Source organism: Protopterus annectens, chromosome 9.part0, assembly GCF_019279795.1.
Source record: "Protopterus annectens isolate FY-2018-M chromosome 9.part0, PAN1.0, whole genome shotgun sequence".
Classification (NCBI taxonomy): domain Eukaryota; kingdom Metazoa; phylum Chordata; order Ceratodontiformes; family Protopteridae; genus Protopterus; species Protopterus annectens.
Window position 1 is genome coordinate 861,698,555 of NC_056743.1, and position 17,859 is coordinate 861,716,413.

At 43.8% G+C, this 17,859-nt stretch overlaps 1 protein-coding gene across 2 annotated transcripts in view; it reads left to right on the forward strand.

Moving 5' to 3' along the window:
* The first annotated feature begins 1,983 nt into the window (after positions 1 to 1,983).
* LOC122811615 (nuclear factor 7, brain-like) overlaps positions 1,984 to 17,859 on the forward strand; it is a 173,571-nt gene continuing 157,695 nt past the window's right edge. Inside the window, exons 1-3 of one of the 2 annotated variants that reach the window (XM_044083579.1) lie at positions 1,992 to 2,591; positions 12,309 to 12,404; positions 13,776 to 14,009. In XM_044083579.1, the coding sequence (XP_043939514.1) occupies positions 2,139 to 2,591; positions 12,309 to 12,404; positions 13,776 to 14,009 (783 nt within the window). In that variant the 5' untranslated portion in view covers positions 1,992 to 2,138. Of the gene's footprint in view, positions 2,592 to 12,308; positions 12,405 to 13,775; positions 14,010 to 17,859 lie in introns of both variants that reach the window. The other variant, XM_044083582.1, reaches the window with a different exon arrangement.

Below are 17,859 nucleotides of genomic sequence, written 5' to 3' on the forward strand. Positions count from 1 at the left end.
AAGCAGCTCATTGCCTTCATCCTCTATGCTACCTGGCATTTAGTCATTTGTGTCACATAGTCCACTTATATAAGTATTCATGCTCTGTTAGCAGTCTGTGCTAAGTATCTATCCCTCCTTCTGAGAAATAGCATTTGTTTACATTATTTCTGAGTTTTCCTATCATGCTTTGTATGTTCCCATGTTAGAAGCAGAAGTCCCTAACCATATGACTAATGTCTTTTTTCATTTGTTACTAGTTCAACTGGCATTAAACTGTGACACAGATTGCATGCTTCTCTCCTTAGAAGATGTATACGAAACATTGGCATTGGAAATGGTATTGTACCAAAAACAATCAGCTGTGTAGCTCTTGACTCTTGAGCACATTTTATTTTCCTTTTTCAGTTAGAAACATGATTCCACAGATGTCCATAGGTGCGATACATGGAATGTCATTCTTCCTGATAATTAGCTTGCCTATCTCTGCTCCTCTTATGACATCAGCACCACCGAGGCTTAAAAGACTATGACATCATAGTTGTTCAGCACATGCACAGAGTAGCTAGCACCTCATCCACTCTATGTCATCACAGTCTCTGGTGGCACCTTGTCTGTAGTGCAGTTAGATGGGTTAGAATATAACACTGCAGGGAAGACAAATCATTGATTAGTTTCATCCTTTTCTACAGGATCTAGGATTTGTGCCTGCAGTCACTCTTATCAACACAGTGGCACAGGGAAATAACTTTCTTGGGTGGCGTAAGCTATGGAACCTTGCTGGTAAGGCTTACGTAGGCCCTTGAGCCGATAGCCTAGTACCTACCTATGAACAGGTTTAGTCATTCAAGGGCTTCATGATGGATTCACAGAATCAAGGATCTCTATTTGCAGATAAACATCCTCTCATATGATAGATATTTATTTATTGACATTTAATTACTGGAAAAGTCCGACTGGATAGGAACCCATTTTCAGCAAAGGCCTGTGGAGAAACTCTCCAGAGTATTACAAAACATTTTAAGAACAATAATTTTACAGTCTTTGAGAGTAATACAAAAATTGTCAAGGATTGGTCATCCTGGTTCCTAAAACCAGAGATGACCTTATAAGATAGTTAAGCATCATGGTGCAAGGTATATAATCTGAGAAATGTTCCTGTCTAAACCTAGAAAATAATATACATTTATGTCAAGTGGATGTTACCTAGGGTTACCGCCTGTCCCACTTTGTGAGGGACAGTCCCTCTTTGGGCAGTTGTGTCCTGACAAAAAATATTAAAAATGGCAAATGTCCTGAGATTGTAGGACATAATTATGTCCTATATTGTATGTAATAGTTGCATAACACAGTTATTCTATATCTAAAATAACTAAATGTTATAAGAAACAGAATAAGCAACTAAAATGCTACAAGAATAAGCTATTATGTAGACAAAAAAGTTAAGTTCTATCCTTTGTACTGACCGTGGGTATGTGTCGGCCTGCAAAATCTCATGTTTGCCCCGAAAATGTCCCACTTTGGCCATTTGAAAAGGTGGCAACCCTAATGTTACCATGTTAAACTGATAAAAAGAAAACGTATTAAGTAGCCAGAAATAAGGAGATATACTGCACCAGCAGTATGATGTGCACACTAAGTAATTTCAAATTATTTTGCTTTTGCTTTGAGTTTTATTGGCTGTTTAAAAAACTTTGACATGTCTAAAATGGTTATCAGCAGAGTTTAGTTTCAACAGCAGAAATACATTTCAGAATAATAAGCACCATTTCTTTTATAACATCACCACGTGCAAAGCATCCTAGTTTGAAAGTAACTTCACTTGTACTAATGAAACGTAGTGTTGGGAAAACTTTCAAGCACTGTCAAAGCTATGAAAAATCAGTAAGTGAAAATCACTTCTACCCTTAGAGGAAACAAAATACTTTTTAAAGGGCAATACGGCTCCTAGTAAGATAGCATTAAAGCGTGCATTAACAGAATTCCTTCTGCTAGAGCTGTGTTCCACAGCCTGGTGCTTTAAATTTCATTAAGTGTTGCCTAGTAGCTCATGTGATCAACAGAGGCGTGGTATTACAAAGTCAGAAACTGAAAACAGACTTGTGTTGTTCTAGTTCCTCGTTTTGCTGTCAGGCAGAGGGATATAGTAAAGACATAATATGGCTTCAGCTGCAGCTTCTTTCTCAGAGGAACTGGTTTGCTCGATCTGCATTGACATTTTCTGTGATCCCGTAATGCTGGATTGCGGCCACAACTTTTGTAGGGCCTGCATAACTGACTTCTGGAAGGGCCAAACTTGTAACGTATCTTGCCCTGAATGCCGAAGAATCTTCCCTAAGATAAACTTTAAAGATAATCGAGTACTTTCGAATCTGGCAGAGAAGATGAGGGAACTAAACTTGGACTCGGACCCTACTCCAGCTGTCCCCTCTGCCCCTATTCTTCCAGAGCCTGACTGTATTACAAACCGAAATTGCACGATCCATCAAGAAAAGCCTTTTGAACTTTTTTGTGAAACTGATATGAAGTTGTTGTGTTGGTCTTGTGTCAAGGAGTGGACACATAAAGGTCATAATCTGTTGGCCATCCCAGTCGCTCTGCAGAATCATAAGGTAGGCTAGGGTGTATGACACCCATTTCCACTGTCATCACAAGGAAATCAGCAAGAGTTAGTTGTAGCAGCCATTATTTGTTGTAAGATGAATCAAGACAGACTCCTAATTTTCTGTTCATGGATATAATTGTGATTAACATGACGTGATGTCTCATTCTTTTTTGTTTTTTTTAAATGCCTTTGAATCATTAATGGCAGATAAATTATTATATTTTAATAATTTTTTTTAATAATAATTTATCTGCCATTAATGATTCAAAGGCATTTAAAAACAATGCAGCGGTTAGCGTTGTTGCCTCACAGCAAGGGTCTCTCCCGTTCGATTCCCGGCTGGAGCGCCTTCTGTGCGGAGTCTGCATGTCCTCCCCGCGGTCGAGTGACGCACATGCAGGGCAAGCGTGGATGGGCGTGTCTTCTTTGAAGTTTGGGCGTCGGGCTGGCAAACTCGGCACCGTAAAAATCCACTGCCAATCATTAGAGGACCGGAGTTCCGCTGTGGGGACCCTTAACCGGGAAAAACCGAAAGACATTACTTTAGTTCTTAAAGCAGAATGCGTAATTCACATTTTTTTGTGCTCCTTGGGTTTGGAAAGCTAGTATAAGGCATGAGATGTAATTTTCTTTGGGCATTGTAATCCGATCCCATTTTCACAGGACATTTGGAAATCTGTTGTCATGTACTTAAAGTGAACACTGAGAGAGGGCAGCTTGCTGCTCCATAGTGCCAGTGAGTCTGACCATGGGAACGTTAGCCATTCTGCAAACAGGTGTTCGACCAGTCGGGTCAACAGTGTATTTTCAGTAGGTCACCTGTAGGTGAATATACCAGCTAACACATTACTAGTGACTTAATCAGATTTTAGCAATGAAACCGTTTCATGTTACCAGTACTTCCAGTAAAGGTGCACAGGCCACTAGTGGGCTGCAAAAGCGGTTCTAGGAAGAAGCAGTCCCTTGTTTAGGAACAAGCTTACAGAACTAGTAGCTTTTCTTAGCATTTTTGAGTCTTGCACTGCAGAATAGCTGCTGACTAGCAGTTTTTCGAACTAGGCTGGGGGAATGGGTTAGGAGATAAAGCAAGACAAGAAGCTAAGTAGCATAGTGGTTAACAATTAGTTATGTACTCACCATAATGTCAGATGTATGTAGTCCATCTCGCCTACATTCTTAACTGACTGGTTCGGCTCCGACTCGGCCGCTATTTACTAGCTTGAAGTCTCTGGCTGGGCTAGCCCTAGTATCCCAAGATGCACCACACCCAACCCCCCAGATCTTGTTTGCCAGCAATATAACAGAGTGACATACACAACCTCATAGAAATAACACAAGCAGGAAGAGAGAAAAAATAACATCCTCAGAAAGGTCTAAAAACATAATCTCCTCCAAGTCCAACAGGTCGGGGGACGGTGGGCGGGTACGTAAGAATGTAGGCGAGATGGACCACATACATCTGACGTTATGGTGAGTACATAACTAATTGATGTAATGTGGTCCTATCTTGCCACATTCTTAAATGATGGGACAGCTTCCCTAGCACCTAAATTCTGGGAGGCTCACTGACAACACTCCTGAGCACCGTGGAACCAAAGGAAGCCCGGTCTCTAGACACCACATCAAGCTTGTAATGAGAAACAAAGGTGTGCGGAGAGGACCAGGTGGCCGCAGCACAGATGGAGCCTAGCATGATAAGCTACTGATGCAGCCATAGCTCTGGTAGAATGAGCCTTAACTGGGAAAGGTAAATCTCTGCCTGCTAATGCGTAAATAAAGGAGATACAGTCCTTAATCCATTTAGCAATAATACCTTTAGTCACAGGGCTACCATTCTTGTTCTCTGAAAAGGACACAAACAACTGATCCGATTTCCTGTGGGGTTGTGTCCTGTGCAAATAAAACCTTAGTTGTCTATGAATATCCAACTGGTGGAATTTGAATTCCGCTTCATTTGAAAAGTTTGGAAAGAAAACTGGTAACTCAATGGATTGGTGAAGACAAAGGGTAGAAGATACTTTAGGAAGGAAGGAGGGGTTGAGTCTCGAGGAAACCCTATCCTTATGGAAGACCAAATAAGGGGGCTTTATGGAAAGGGCCTGAAGCTCCGATACCCTCTTGACTGAAGTAATGGCGACCAGAAAAGCTGTCTTCCAAGACAAATATTTTAATTCACAAGTGTCAGCCGGTTCAAAGGGGGTAGAAGTTAAGGTTTGAAGCACCAAGCTTAAATCCCAAGCTAAAACTGGTTGTGACAATGGCGGACGGAGTAACCAGGCTCCTTTCAGGAAGGCTTTACGGAGTTTATGGCCCATAAGGGAAGGCTCATGTGAGACGTGAAAGTTTGAAATGGCCGCCAGCTGTACCTTAATAGTGGAGGTAGCGGAACCCTGTTTGAAGAGCATAGCCAAAAAATCTAATACCGCCGACAAGGGGGCTGTGAAGGGATCTAGATTGTGTGCTTCAGCCCAGATAGCAAATCTTTTCCATTTGCTAGAGTATAGTTTCTAGTAGACTACTTGTGGGAGGACAACAGAATATGCAACACTTCAGGTGAAAAGGAATGTAGTCTAACTAAGGATGGAAGTGGAGCAGCCAAGCTGTTAACCTGAGGGTTCATAGGGATGGATGGAACTGACCTGACTGATGAGTCAATAGGTCTGGTGCTGGTTCCAGAGTCCAAGGGCCATCCACTGTATACTTCTGAAGAAAAGGGAACCAAACTTGACGAGACCAGTATAGTGCGATAAGAATCATCTTGCTTCCCAAGGAAGTTGCCTTCTGAATCACTCTTGATAATAGAGGGAACGGAGGGAAGGCATAGAGTAGACCTGGGGCCAATCGTGGACTAGAGCGTCCCTGGGTGACTCCCCCAGGGGGGATCAGAGTGAAGTACCTGCTGCACTTGGCATTGAGGGGGCTGGCAAACAGGTCGGAGCAAGGTTGACCCCACCTGGAGAAGATCTGAGTTGCAACACGGTTGTTCAAGGACCACTCGTGAGGCATCAGAATAGCTCTGCTTAGCCTGTCTGCTATCACATTGGACTTCCCCGGAATGTGCGTTGCTACTAGAAAGCGTTGGGAAGACACCGCCCAGTTCCACACTCTCATGGCCTCTCTGCAAAGGGGATAGGACCTGGTTCCACCCTGCTTGTTTAGGTACCACATGACTGACTTGCTGTCGGAAAGAATAGCAATCTTCCCCTTGGGAAGAGAGCTCTGAAGTACTTGCAATGCTAGAAGCACTGTTCTCATTTCCAGGACATTGATGTGCAAATGTACCTCGTGATCTTGCCATGTGCCTTGGACCGTTCTGCCCAGATAATGGCCACCCCAACCTATCTGGGAAGCGTCCGTGGTTACCGTGGCGGTAGGAGACAGGGGGGTCAGAGGTCTCCCTATGTCTAGATTGGATGACTGAAGCCACCAACGTGGGTCTTGTCGGCATTGTTCCGTGATGAGAATGGGATAAGACAGAGGAAAATCCTGAAAGGACCACTGGACCGAGACCAGCTACTGGAGGATCCGCATATGTAGCCTGGCTAGCGGTACTCGCATGATGGTAGCCGCCATGGACCCTAGTAGTTGAAGAGCAAGTCTGACTTGGACTTTCTTGAGGGGTAGTAAGGCTAACACTTGAGCCTGTAGCACTTTGATTCTTTCTGTTGGAAGAAAGGCTCTCATTTGGATGGAGTCTAGCTCTGCGCCGATAAATGCAACATGCTGTGATGGCCGCAACACAGATTTTTCCCAGTTGAAGGTAATCCCTAGGTATTGGCCCAATGTGATGGTAGCCCTCTTGGCTTGAACAAGTAGATGCCTGGAGGGGGCAGTGAGAAGCCAGTCCATATAAGGAAAAACCTGGAATCCTTGACGTCTCAAGTGAGCTGTCACCACTGCTAAGCATTTGGTAAACACCCTGGGGGCTGTGGTGAGACCAAAAGGCAGAGCACGAAACTGGTAGTGACTGGCTCCTAGCCGGAAGTGTAGGTGACTCCTGGATGCCTTGTTTATCTTGATGTGGTAATAGGCATCCTTGAGATCAATGGAGCACATCCATACTCCTTTTTCCAATAAGGGGAAAATAAACTGAAGAGTGACCATTCGGAACTTGGACTTCAGTACAAATCGGTTTAAACGGCTGAGGTCCAGAATGGGCCTCGGGTCCCCTGTCCTTTTTGGTACCAAAAATAATCTTGAGTAAGTTCCTGATCCGATCTGGTCTGAGGGGACTGGTTGGATGACTCCAGCAGCTTCGAAACCTCTAGCGCTGCTTGATCCCTTTGACTGGGTGGAACATCTGGGATTTTTCTGGATAGGGGAGGGAGTGTAAGAAAGGGAATGGTGTAACCTCCGGTAATTATTCAGTGCACCCATTGATCCTGAGTGATACTTTCCCAGGCTTGAGGATGCCTCGAAAAATGGCCCCCGACTGGCTCCGGAGTAGCACAGTCGGGCAGTCCCTCAGGGACATTGGTAGGAGGATCCACAAAACGATTCACGGTCTGCTAAGTTGCGGGGGCCTCCTCCGTCTCTAGGGCGGCGCCTTCCAGAGTAATTCCCCCCTCCTCTGCCCCTGGAGGGGGGGGGTCACCATGATCAACGGGGAAAGACTTCTAAGATTTCCTGAAACCCATCTTGCCTCCCCTCCGTGCCTTGGGATAAGGCCTAGAGGGAGGCAAGAAATGGGTCCCTACGGCAGACAAAGTCTTACCCTCCTGCTCACATCTGGTGAGAGTGTCTTTCACTTTGGGTCCAAAGAGGGAGGACCCATCAAAGGGGGCGTCTGTGAAGGAAGACTTGAAGGCTTCCGCGAAGTGACACAGGTGCATCCAGGCTTGCCTCCTGAGGGCTACGCCTGAGCTAGCTGCCCTACCCGCCCCTTCGGCTGCATAGGATATGAGCCTCATGGACGAATTGACAATAGAGGAAAGGGTAGACAGCTGGGCGTTTACAGTCTGATTCAGCACCTCAGGCAAGTTACCCGACAGGGTATCTCCCAATTCCTTAAGGAGATCTCTTTGGAGTCTAGTGAAGTGGCAAAGATAGTTCAACGACCGCAAAGTAAAGGTCGCTGAAGACAGGGTACGCTTCCCATACCGATCCATACTCCTGGACTCCTTGTTAGGAGGATGAATGGAAGCAGAAGCTTCTGCAACTTCTTGCTGAGTGGCAGACGCCACCACCATGGCATCTACAGGAACTCCTTTAGTTAGGAACTCTTTCTCCGGGGGTGCCGACAGAAACTTGTTTGGGCGGCTGGGCACAAGTTCCACGGAGTCAGGGTGTTCCCACACCCTTCGACAAATAAGGTCTAACAATTCGTCGAAGGGCGGAGAAACCCAGGAGGCGGAAGGTCGGGCTCCGAAGGCTTTGAGGAGGACCGACTCGTCTTCAGATGGGGATTTAGAAGGCCAGTCACCTCTCTGCCTTAAAATCTCCAGAATATCGGAGGGCGACATAGGGGACCCCTCTGCGTCATCGAGGTCGGTATCAGAAGTGATGGGCTCATTTGGGGAGTCAACGTGCTTCCTCTTGCACGACTTCTTTCTGGGAGGCTCCTCAGGAGAGGAATCTGAAGGGCTCTCAGAAGGCTGGGGACCACGCATGGAAGTATCCTCAGGCCTTCGAGCCCCGCTCTCCACTGATAAGGGGGCGTCAGAGGCTCCAGCCGCAGTGCTGAGGGAAGGAGTGGCTGATTCGAGTGAAGTCACTGAAGACCTGGCCAGTGCGCTCCTCATGGCCTCGAATGCGGGTCCACCGGAATCCGAGGATCGACCCGTCTCCGAAGCCACAATCGGAGAAGGGGTTCCCCTAGCCGAGGCACCAAGAGGGAGACTCGGAGCCGAGGGATGAAGCCCCAATGTATCCCCCTCGGGTCCGACCGAGGAAACCAGAGTGCCAAAACCAGAATATGGAATCGAACAGGTTGGAGCCGAGGTCGGAGCCGATAGGCTTAACGGAGGTATTGGAGCCGACCCCAGGACTCCACTCGACGCAGAACACCCTGGCTCCGACGACACTGGAGTGCTCGGAGGAGGAATAGTCGGAACTGACAAGAGGGAAGGCTCCGCAGCCGACTGGGCTGGAGCGGAAAATAACCTGACTAATACCGGCGCCTGAAGGAGCCTCTGCACCACCCTGTCCACATCTGAATCAGACAACCTGGAAGACTTGGAGGACACAGAAGGTGGTCGAGATCTCTTACCCAGAGCATCCAAGGTTAGGCTAGGAGAAAGGCTCCGAATCGGTTCCAAGAGGATCGGAGCTGAAGCCGGCTCCAGTGTCATAGAAACCTCCTGCGGCGCCGATAGCAATGGAGCCGAGGAGGTAGACTCAGACACAGAAATCCCTTCCTTCGGCTCCGAAGCCAATGGAGCCGAGGAAGGTGGAGCAATCTTCATTATTTTCTCCGATGAACCAGACGGAGCCGGAGATCTCTTTTTTGGTTTAGACTTAGACTTCCCACTAGAGGAAGAAGACTCCAAAGCTTCTTCAAAGGCGGGTTTGACAAGGCCCCTGAGAATCAATTTATTTTTCCTCTCTTGCAAGACTCTAGAGCTAAAAGAGTGACACACACTACAAGATTCTTGCAAATTAATAGCGCCCAAACAATACACACAGATGTCATGGCCGTCCGTTAAGGACATCTTATAAAAACATTTGGTGAACTTTTTGAAGCCAGAAGGCTTATGCTCTTTCTGATCTTTGCCTGACATGGCAATACAATAAAACACACACACAAGGTAAGGAAGGCCGGGGGAGGGACTCTAACTTGAATTCCCAACAGACTTAACAGACAAGGGGGAGGGCTAAGGCCCTCTAACTTAAACGGGCCTAGCCCTTGAAAAACAAGGTTTCTACAGACAAACGAACTAAATAAAGGAAGGGGCGCTAACTCAAAATGCCCCTACAGGTGTAACAGACACAGGAGAGGCTAAGGCCCTCTAATTTAAACGGGCCTAGCCCACCATAAACACAAGGAATCCACAAAAACAAAAAACTGACTAAAAATAGTCGCAACTCACAGGATACACTGAACGTATCTGTAAGAACAGCTTTTGACAGAAAAATAGACAGAATAAACGTAAGAAAAATAGTTTAAATAAGGTATTTAGCCACAGCCAAGCTCGAGACCACATCTGTACTCTATGAGTGGCAAACGAGATTTGGGGGTTTGGGTGTGGTGCATCTTGGGATACTAGGGCTAGCCCAGCCAATCAGAGACTTCGAGCTAGTAAATAGCGGCCGAGTCGAACCCGTCAGTTAAGAATGTGGCGAGATAGGACTACATTACATCATATAGTCTCTGAACAGCAGTACCTCAGACAGAGCTCAGTAAAAGTATTAAAAAAAAAAAAAAAAATAGCAAAAGCAAAACCGGGAGCTTAAAGGCATTGAGAGGCCTGGGCTCATGCTGTATTTCACATCCCAAGGACTTGTTTGGTTTTGGGATCAAGCTGAACTGAAGTCACTTGATAGGTTAGGTTGGTGGGGGTCAGAGTTTGTTTTTGTTCTTTTTTTATTTGTTTTTGAACCCTTTTCAGTCACAATATGGGCCAAGGATAGGCAAATTACATATAACCAGTAAAATAAAAATAAGTATCAGTGTTCAGTAAACATTGCAGTTTTAACATATTTCTATAAGTATCGACTGACTACAGTAGATATAGCATGAGTAATTTGTTTTCAGTAAATAAATTCTGGTTTAAATGTCTGAGCTACAAAAAGAAAGTCAGAAAAATGCTTCCTTAAATGCAGTGCTTACTTGGAAGTACTGAGCAGTCACTTCATAGCATACAGTTTCTTTTCAGAAAAGATGATAAATCTGTCCTTTAACTTGAAGTAATCCAGCTCTATGTTTACAAGCCTTTACTTGTTCCAGTCATATTAGCTAACTTCACGTGTTCCCTTCCTATCTTTTTTGAATTTAAACCACAACATTTCATGTGACTTTGCACTGTAAAGGTCACAGAAAATGCTCAGGTTTAAGGTCAGTCTATTTTGCATAGGGTATTTGGTATAGAGAGGTTTGGGGAGTGGATACACTGAATGAACAACATTGAGCAGTGGAATCTGTAGTCAGGATCCATTGTTCAGGTCACTTGGACTGCAGAGCTCTTGGGATCAGCATGCATTACTTAACACCGTTTGGAATAAGAACTTTCTTAATGATGGGTTCACTTAAGAAACCTTAGTATCACTAGGACTGACTAGATGACACAAAGGTGTTTTCTAATAGAAGCACTGGGTGAAAACATTTGTAATCTGATGTAGGACACGGATTGGGAGGGGGAGTGATTGCAGAGGTTATTTTGAAAAACAGAATTGGAGTCCAGCTTGGGTATATGGCCCTCTGGATGTTTAGTGCTGAGAACATGAGGTACACATTCTACACTACACATGTTGGAATAAACCTGGTTGATAGCACATGCACCAATCAATTTATAAAGCAGCAAGGTAGGAATGTACTTCAGAAATTGCCGAGATTTATTGGAAATCTCTTTTGGTGGGTATTGTATCAATAAGTTGCAGCAACAACTTGAGGCCTGGAGTCCTAAAGCATTGCAGTGACCTGTTGCAGCCTGACACTAGTTGGCTTATTGGAAAGCTTACACTGCTTGTCCTGTTAGTCATATTGCTTTGGGTCATCTGGATCCCAGGACGGAATAGAATACTTTGATCATTGAGTTGCATACATCAGGAATTGTCTTCATTGTGGGGTAGGACTACTATGCAGCATTCACTAGGGGCAAAGGTTTGGGAAGTTTGCTGTAGAAATCAGCCAGTGTCTGAGGCTTGAAATGTAGCGCAGAGTCTAGGTGGAGCTGGGATTGCTGGGACCCTCGTGTATGGTATTTTCCAGAGATTAGTTATTATGGCTCTGAAAGTAGTTGGCTCCTAAGATGGCACAATGCCCTAGTCATGTGATTTCAGCTTTTCAGGAAGTGAGAGGTCCACAGCTGAAGGAATGTGAGACATGGTTCAAGGAAATGGTAAAACAGACATTTTGGGTGGCTGAAAATCTGAAGTGCATGTATGGACAGATCCTGAAGTTTTTCATAAGCCAGCATCTGTATGGAATTCACTCTTATGAAATTTCTCTAGCAAGAAAGATAGGGAGATACTAGACATGCTCAGTACTAAATGGAGGAATTAGTGTCTGTGAGTGTGTCCAAGCTGGAGTGGCAAAGAACAGAGGAGTGCAAAGATACACTATGTTAACCTGAAAAGTGGAGAGATGTCACCCTCTTCACTGAGGTTAGGGAATTAGAGGTTGGTGTAAGGTTGTGATGCCCATAATTCCTGTGGACAGAAGTAAGCGGTGGACAAAGTAGGTGAACACTGTTACAGGGGATAAGGACAGGATAATGTAGAAACAGAAATTACAAGAGTGTCTTCAGCTGCAGTGATGAAAGATGGATTATTTTGATAAGTTATGTTAGCACTAAAGGATGCCACCCTACCCTCCCAAAAAGTTTAAATCAAAATTTAGCAGCTGCCCCACAATAGTTTTTTTGCTTACTAGACTAAAATGTATGTTTAGACTGACAAAAATGGCTATATTGGAAATGTAGCTGTGAAAAATGGATAGCTGTCTGCTGGGTAAATTAAAGGTTTGTTCTGTTCACATGATTAAGTGAAGAACAGAGGCTTATAGAGAGGATAAATGCCCTTTGAATTTAAGTTACTATGACCTACCGCTTTTTTCTCTTCCTTATAGGGCAGGCTGATGGCTTCATTATTCCTTTTGGAGGAGAAGAGAGACATGTTCAATCAAGCCAAGTGCAGCCAGGAAGAGACCATTAGAAGTGTTGAGGTATGTTTTGTTTTTTGTTGTTTTTTTTGGGGGTCTGACCAATAATGGACAGTGTCAGAGAAAAATAAAGGAAGAAATTGTGAAACATTTGAATGCATTCTGCAGAAAACTTTCCCATTGTATAGCATGTTTTATTTTATTTTGAAAAATTGATTTTTTAAAGGAATACATTATTGAAATAAAATTTTACAGACAAGCAGGTTAGCAGAGTTTTATTAATTTTTATTTGTTACATTTTGTTTACTAGGTGAGTGAACTGGTCTGATGACCTTTATCAGTCACAACCTGCTTCCTTATGACTGTAAGGTACTATGTATAATATCAGTATTTACGATGCAAGTTTAGTATTGAACAACTAGACTGTGTGACAAGCACGTCTGTCATATATAGCATGTTTAGACCTTTTAAACAGAAATAAACTTCTGTACTACGTTGCAGAGTAGAAGATCTAGGAGACAGTAAGGCAGCACAAATTATAGACAGAAGACTGGGTTGAAGGCTTTAATATATTTACTAGTATGTGTGATTTAAATTAAGAAAGGTGAATTAAAGTAGATAAAATGTACCTGTCTATGATACATTAAGAAATACTGAGCATTCTATAGTTATTTGCGGTATAAAACACAGCTATACATTAAGCTGACCTATTCCTGTCACCGTGGTCCTTGGATAGCAAGCTTGAAAGGTCTAATGTAAACAAAAACTTCCAGTGGCATCCAAGAGAGCCATACCCAAACTTAATAAAGTAAATATCTTGTGTATGCAGTGGAAGTAGCATAAAATGCCGCAGACCAGGGTAAGTCACAGTCCAGAAGAAAACATTAAGAACCAGTCTTTACGGGGGTAGGGTGCAATTATACACCACAGTTATACCACCGATATACAAAATGTAAGTTGACCATGATATCTCTGTAAAACAAGCAGGATCTGTTATGTATCATTTTGTCTCCATTGTGTGTTAATTGTTGATGATTAATTGTAAGCAACATTTGTGTAGAATTGTCTTGATTTTTTGGATAAAGTAGCTATTTTGAAACATGTCCAGCTGATGCATTTTTCTAAAACTGCAAGTAAATAAAATAATGTAATTTCTGTTAAAGCAGAAGGAGTGACCCACTGTGAAGTGCAGAACTAAGATCAGATTGGTAGAATAACCCTTATCATTTTATCCATTACAGGTAAATTATTACTTGCAAAAAAATTTGACCATTTACTTTACATTTTTCTGCTAGTAATTGTTAACTATGACCATTCTATTAAAAAAGTAATCTGAATACTGTAAAACATTACTTGTACTTCATTACTCACCAGCTTTGGAATGTCCTGAAATGTCTCCTTTTGGACTCCTCATTCTTGCTTCTCTCTTCTCAGAGCAAATCGGTTCATCTCATTCAACACATTCAGTTAAAGTTCTCAAAGCTGCATCAGTTTCTCACTGAGAAGGAGCAACAGCTGATTTGGGAGGTGAAGGAGCAGGAAGAAAGGGCTCTGCAGCCAATAAGGGAAAATCTCCGGAAATTCAAAGAAGAGCTTCATTTAGTACAGCAAGAGGTGGAGAAGCTGCAGGCCTTGCTGGACTCTCGGGATGAGATTTCCTTTTTAAAGGTAATGTTACTAGTGACTGCGAATTTTAGGGACATGAGGACCCTAGTCAAGAATGTGCTTCTGTTTTAAAGCATTAAATCATCAGTACTAAAAAGAAAGCAGCCCTTTAGTGTCACTGAGTGGCAGTAAGGTTGAGCAGAGTTAGTAGAAAAGCAGTGAAAGTTTCTAATTCTTACATTATGAGTCACACTTGTTGTCTTTGTCATTAGTTATTATATTTGTTTGTCCGGGCAGAGCCACTTTTCGTTGGAGGCCTAGTGAAAACTTTAGCTTACAAGCATACAGAGCAGAGGTTCTAGAAGATTGCAACATAAAAGATGATCTGCATTGCTGTAAGTTAGAACAGAGTATTAAGGCTCTGAGTTGTTCATGAGCTGCTTCCTGTAGTGAAAGGTACAGGGGTTGATTTCTTTCACCTCAATTTGTCTACTGTGTGACTTGCCAGACGGTGTTCCCGTGTCACCCCTGAAAAGGGGCACGTGTCAGTGGGCTTACCTGGCTAATAAATGTACAACATTAAAAAAAATATGTTTGATAGTGTATGTTTATCTTAGTTTTTGTTACTGATGTAGGTTCCTTCTGGCTCTGTTAGGTTGGTACAAATCTCAGAACTGTAATCCAAATAGTTCTGTGACCAGTAGTGTGAATAGTATGGAAAGAAAGTGTGATGCCTTTTTTTCTGTGAAGGGCACATTCCTCACTACTGCTGATGCATGAACTCCTACCCTACATTACCTTTAATTCTTATCTCTGTGTCGCTGTAACTCAGTAGTAAAAATAGAACCAATTCAGGTATATGCTGGTGTTGTCAAGAGTGTTATTCAAAATTGTGGTATGAATACAGATTTTGGATTCCAGTTCTTCCTTGTTGTTAAAGACTTCACAGATCATACATCAATGGTGTACACAGGATCATAGGTTCATAGTTGTGTACTAGGCTAATGGCCCTGGAGCATTTTCAAGCCTAGCCCATAGATTACCCTGGCATCGTGCCACCCAACTTTAGTTCCTAGTGCCTCTGTCGAGTTGAGCCACTGGAGTGATCCCCGGGGTAAATTTCTATTTCCCATCCACTCTTCAAGATTTCTCTTGAAGAGGGCCAGTGAGGTGCTCTGCTTGACATGTATTGGGAAGTCTATTCCATAGCATGGGGCAGTTGCTGGGTTATGAACCTGTCCCTCCAGCATGTTCTGTTGATTGTGGTAATGAGGTTGAGGTCTCGGAGCATGTGGTGCGGAGGGATTGGGATTTCTTTAGATGTAACATTTCTAACAGAGCTGGGTCAGACATGGCTTTGTAAGTCAAGCAGAGATCGCCTCTAAGTAGGAGATATGAGACAGAGAATAGTTGGGAGTTTTTTGAGTCTGTCCATATAGGACATGTGTTTAAGGCCTAGGATCCTCTTTGTGAGGTACTTTTGCAGCCTCTGCATTGTTGCAGGTGTCTAGTGAGGTACATGCCAAATGGGGCATTGTACTCTATGATTTGCCTAATGAGGGAAGAGTAGAGGGAGGCAATGACCTCTTTCTTCCTGGATGCAAAACCCTTAGTAATGAGATGTGCCACATAGAAGGACTTTCTGATCACAGTGGCAATGTGGTGGTCAAAAGAGAGGTTGCTGTCAACCTGTGTTTCCATATCTTTTATAACGCCTTCTGTATTCAGTGGACTACCATCAGTATGGTAATTCAAGGGAACTGAGTTTTTCCTAAGGTGGATGACAACACATTTTTTGGCATTGAGCTTAAGGGCATGGTTCTGACATCAGTCGTTTGTCTTATTGAGGCCTTTCTGTAAATGTCGGCATCACTTGGGGAGTTAATAGCTCCCAACTTGCAATCATCTGCAAACTTTGTCAGCCAGAGTCCCTTTGTGTTGGCCTGGACTTCAGAGAAGTAAATATCAAACAGGATAGGACCCAGGACCGAACCCTGTGGGACTCCACTTGTGACTGGTTGGCAGTCTGACTTGGAGTCAGCTACTTTCACACTGTAAGTTCTTTCTGTGAGCCAGTTTGCAACCTACCTAGTGATGTAGGGCTTGGTATCTAGCTTAGTGAAGTTTTCTATGATTCCTGAGTGTGGAGTGGAATCAATGGCCTTGGCCAGATCAAGGTAGGCTGTATGAACCACCTTGCCTTCATCCGCAGCTCTGGTGACTGACTCAAAGAAGTCGACCATGTTGAGCAGGCATGATCTACCCTTCACAAAACCAAACTGTGTGGGATCAAGAGTTTGGAGATTACCTATATCCTTGTTTATTAGGTCCATGATGATGTGTTCCATAGCTTTGCATATCAGACTCATCAGTTAGGATCATAGGAAGTTACTAGGCTAATGGCCCTAGGGCCCTTACAAGCCTAGCCAAGTTCTGTCCTTGTTTCCACAATCAGCACCTATGGCCCCTGTCCAAGAGAGAGACAGGTGGACCCCCCACCCCAGGGTGAATTTATGGTTACACATCCAATCGTCCAGATTGTCCTTGAAGATTGCCAAAGAGGTGCTCTGCTTGACATGAATTGGGAGTCTGTTCCACAATTGCAGTACCTCTGGGGGACAAATCTGTCCCTCCAGCAGTTCTATTTAATGTCACATACCAGGTTAAGGTCTTTAGAGTGAGTAACCCATGAGCCATTTGACTTACGGATATGCAGCATTTCCAGTAAAGCAGAGTCAGAGATTGCCTTGTATGCAAGGCAGAGATTGCCTCTGAGTAGTCTGTATGAAATGGAGTAAAGTGACAGTGATTTCAGCTGATGGACTGATGCTGAATACCTTGAATTCTCCTTGTGAGGTACTTTTGTGGTCTCCAGTTGTTGCAGGTGCCTGTAAAGGTACATACCAAAAGTGGCATTGTACTGAATTATTGACCTGATGAGGGAAGAGTACAGGGAGGTTATAAATTCTTTTTTTTCTGCAGGCAATGCCCTTACTTACGAGATGAGCAATATATAATGCCTTTCTTACCACTGTGGAGACATGGTGATTAAAGGTAGGGTTGCTATCAACCTGTGTGACCAGGTCTCTCACCCCTGAGTGCATGCTTACGGTGTTTCTATTGATGTGGTAGTTAGCAGGAACATCAGTGTTACAGAAAGGGATGATGATACTTTTTTTGCATTGCATTTAAGGCTGTGACTTTGGCACCAATCATTTGTTTGAGTAAGGCTCTGTTGTAGGAAGTTGATATCATTTGTGGATTCTATGACTGCTCCCAGTTTGCAGTCATCAGAAAACTTTGTCAGCCACAGACCTTTAGTTTTTGCTTGTAATTTGGAGAAATAGATTCCGAACGGCAGAGGTTCCAGGACTGATCCCTGTGGAACACCACTGGTTATGGGTCTGCTGTTGGAGATGGATTCACCTATTTTGACTGTATAGGTTCTATCGGCAAGCCAGTTAGCGACCCACCTAACTATATAAGGATTGATTCCTAGCTGGTGAGTTTATGAATAATGCCTGAGTGGAGGATAGTGTCAAAAGCCTTGTCCAAGTCCAAGTGGGCTGTATGCACAGTTTTCCCCTTGCCCAGGGCTATGGTGACTGTCTCAAAGAAGTCTACCAGGTTTAACAGACATGATCTCCCTCTGACAAATCCAAACGAAGTAGGGTCAAGTGTTTGGAGATTACTTGTATCTTTGTTGATAAGGTCCATGATGATTCATTCCATGGCCTCGCAGATAAGGAGTGTCAGACTAATAGGTCTGTATTTCCCAGGGTCAGTGGAAGCACCACCCTTGTGCAAGGGGATAACGGCAGCTGTTTTCCATTCAGCTGGGATGAAGCCGGTGCTTAGACTGTGATTAAAAAGAGTATCCATTGGTGGTGTAGTGTATAGCAGCTGGCTGCAT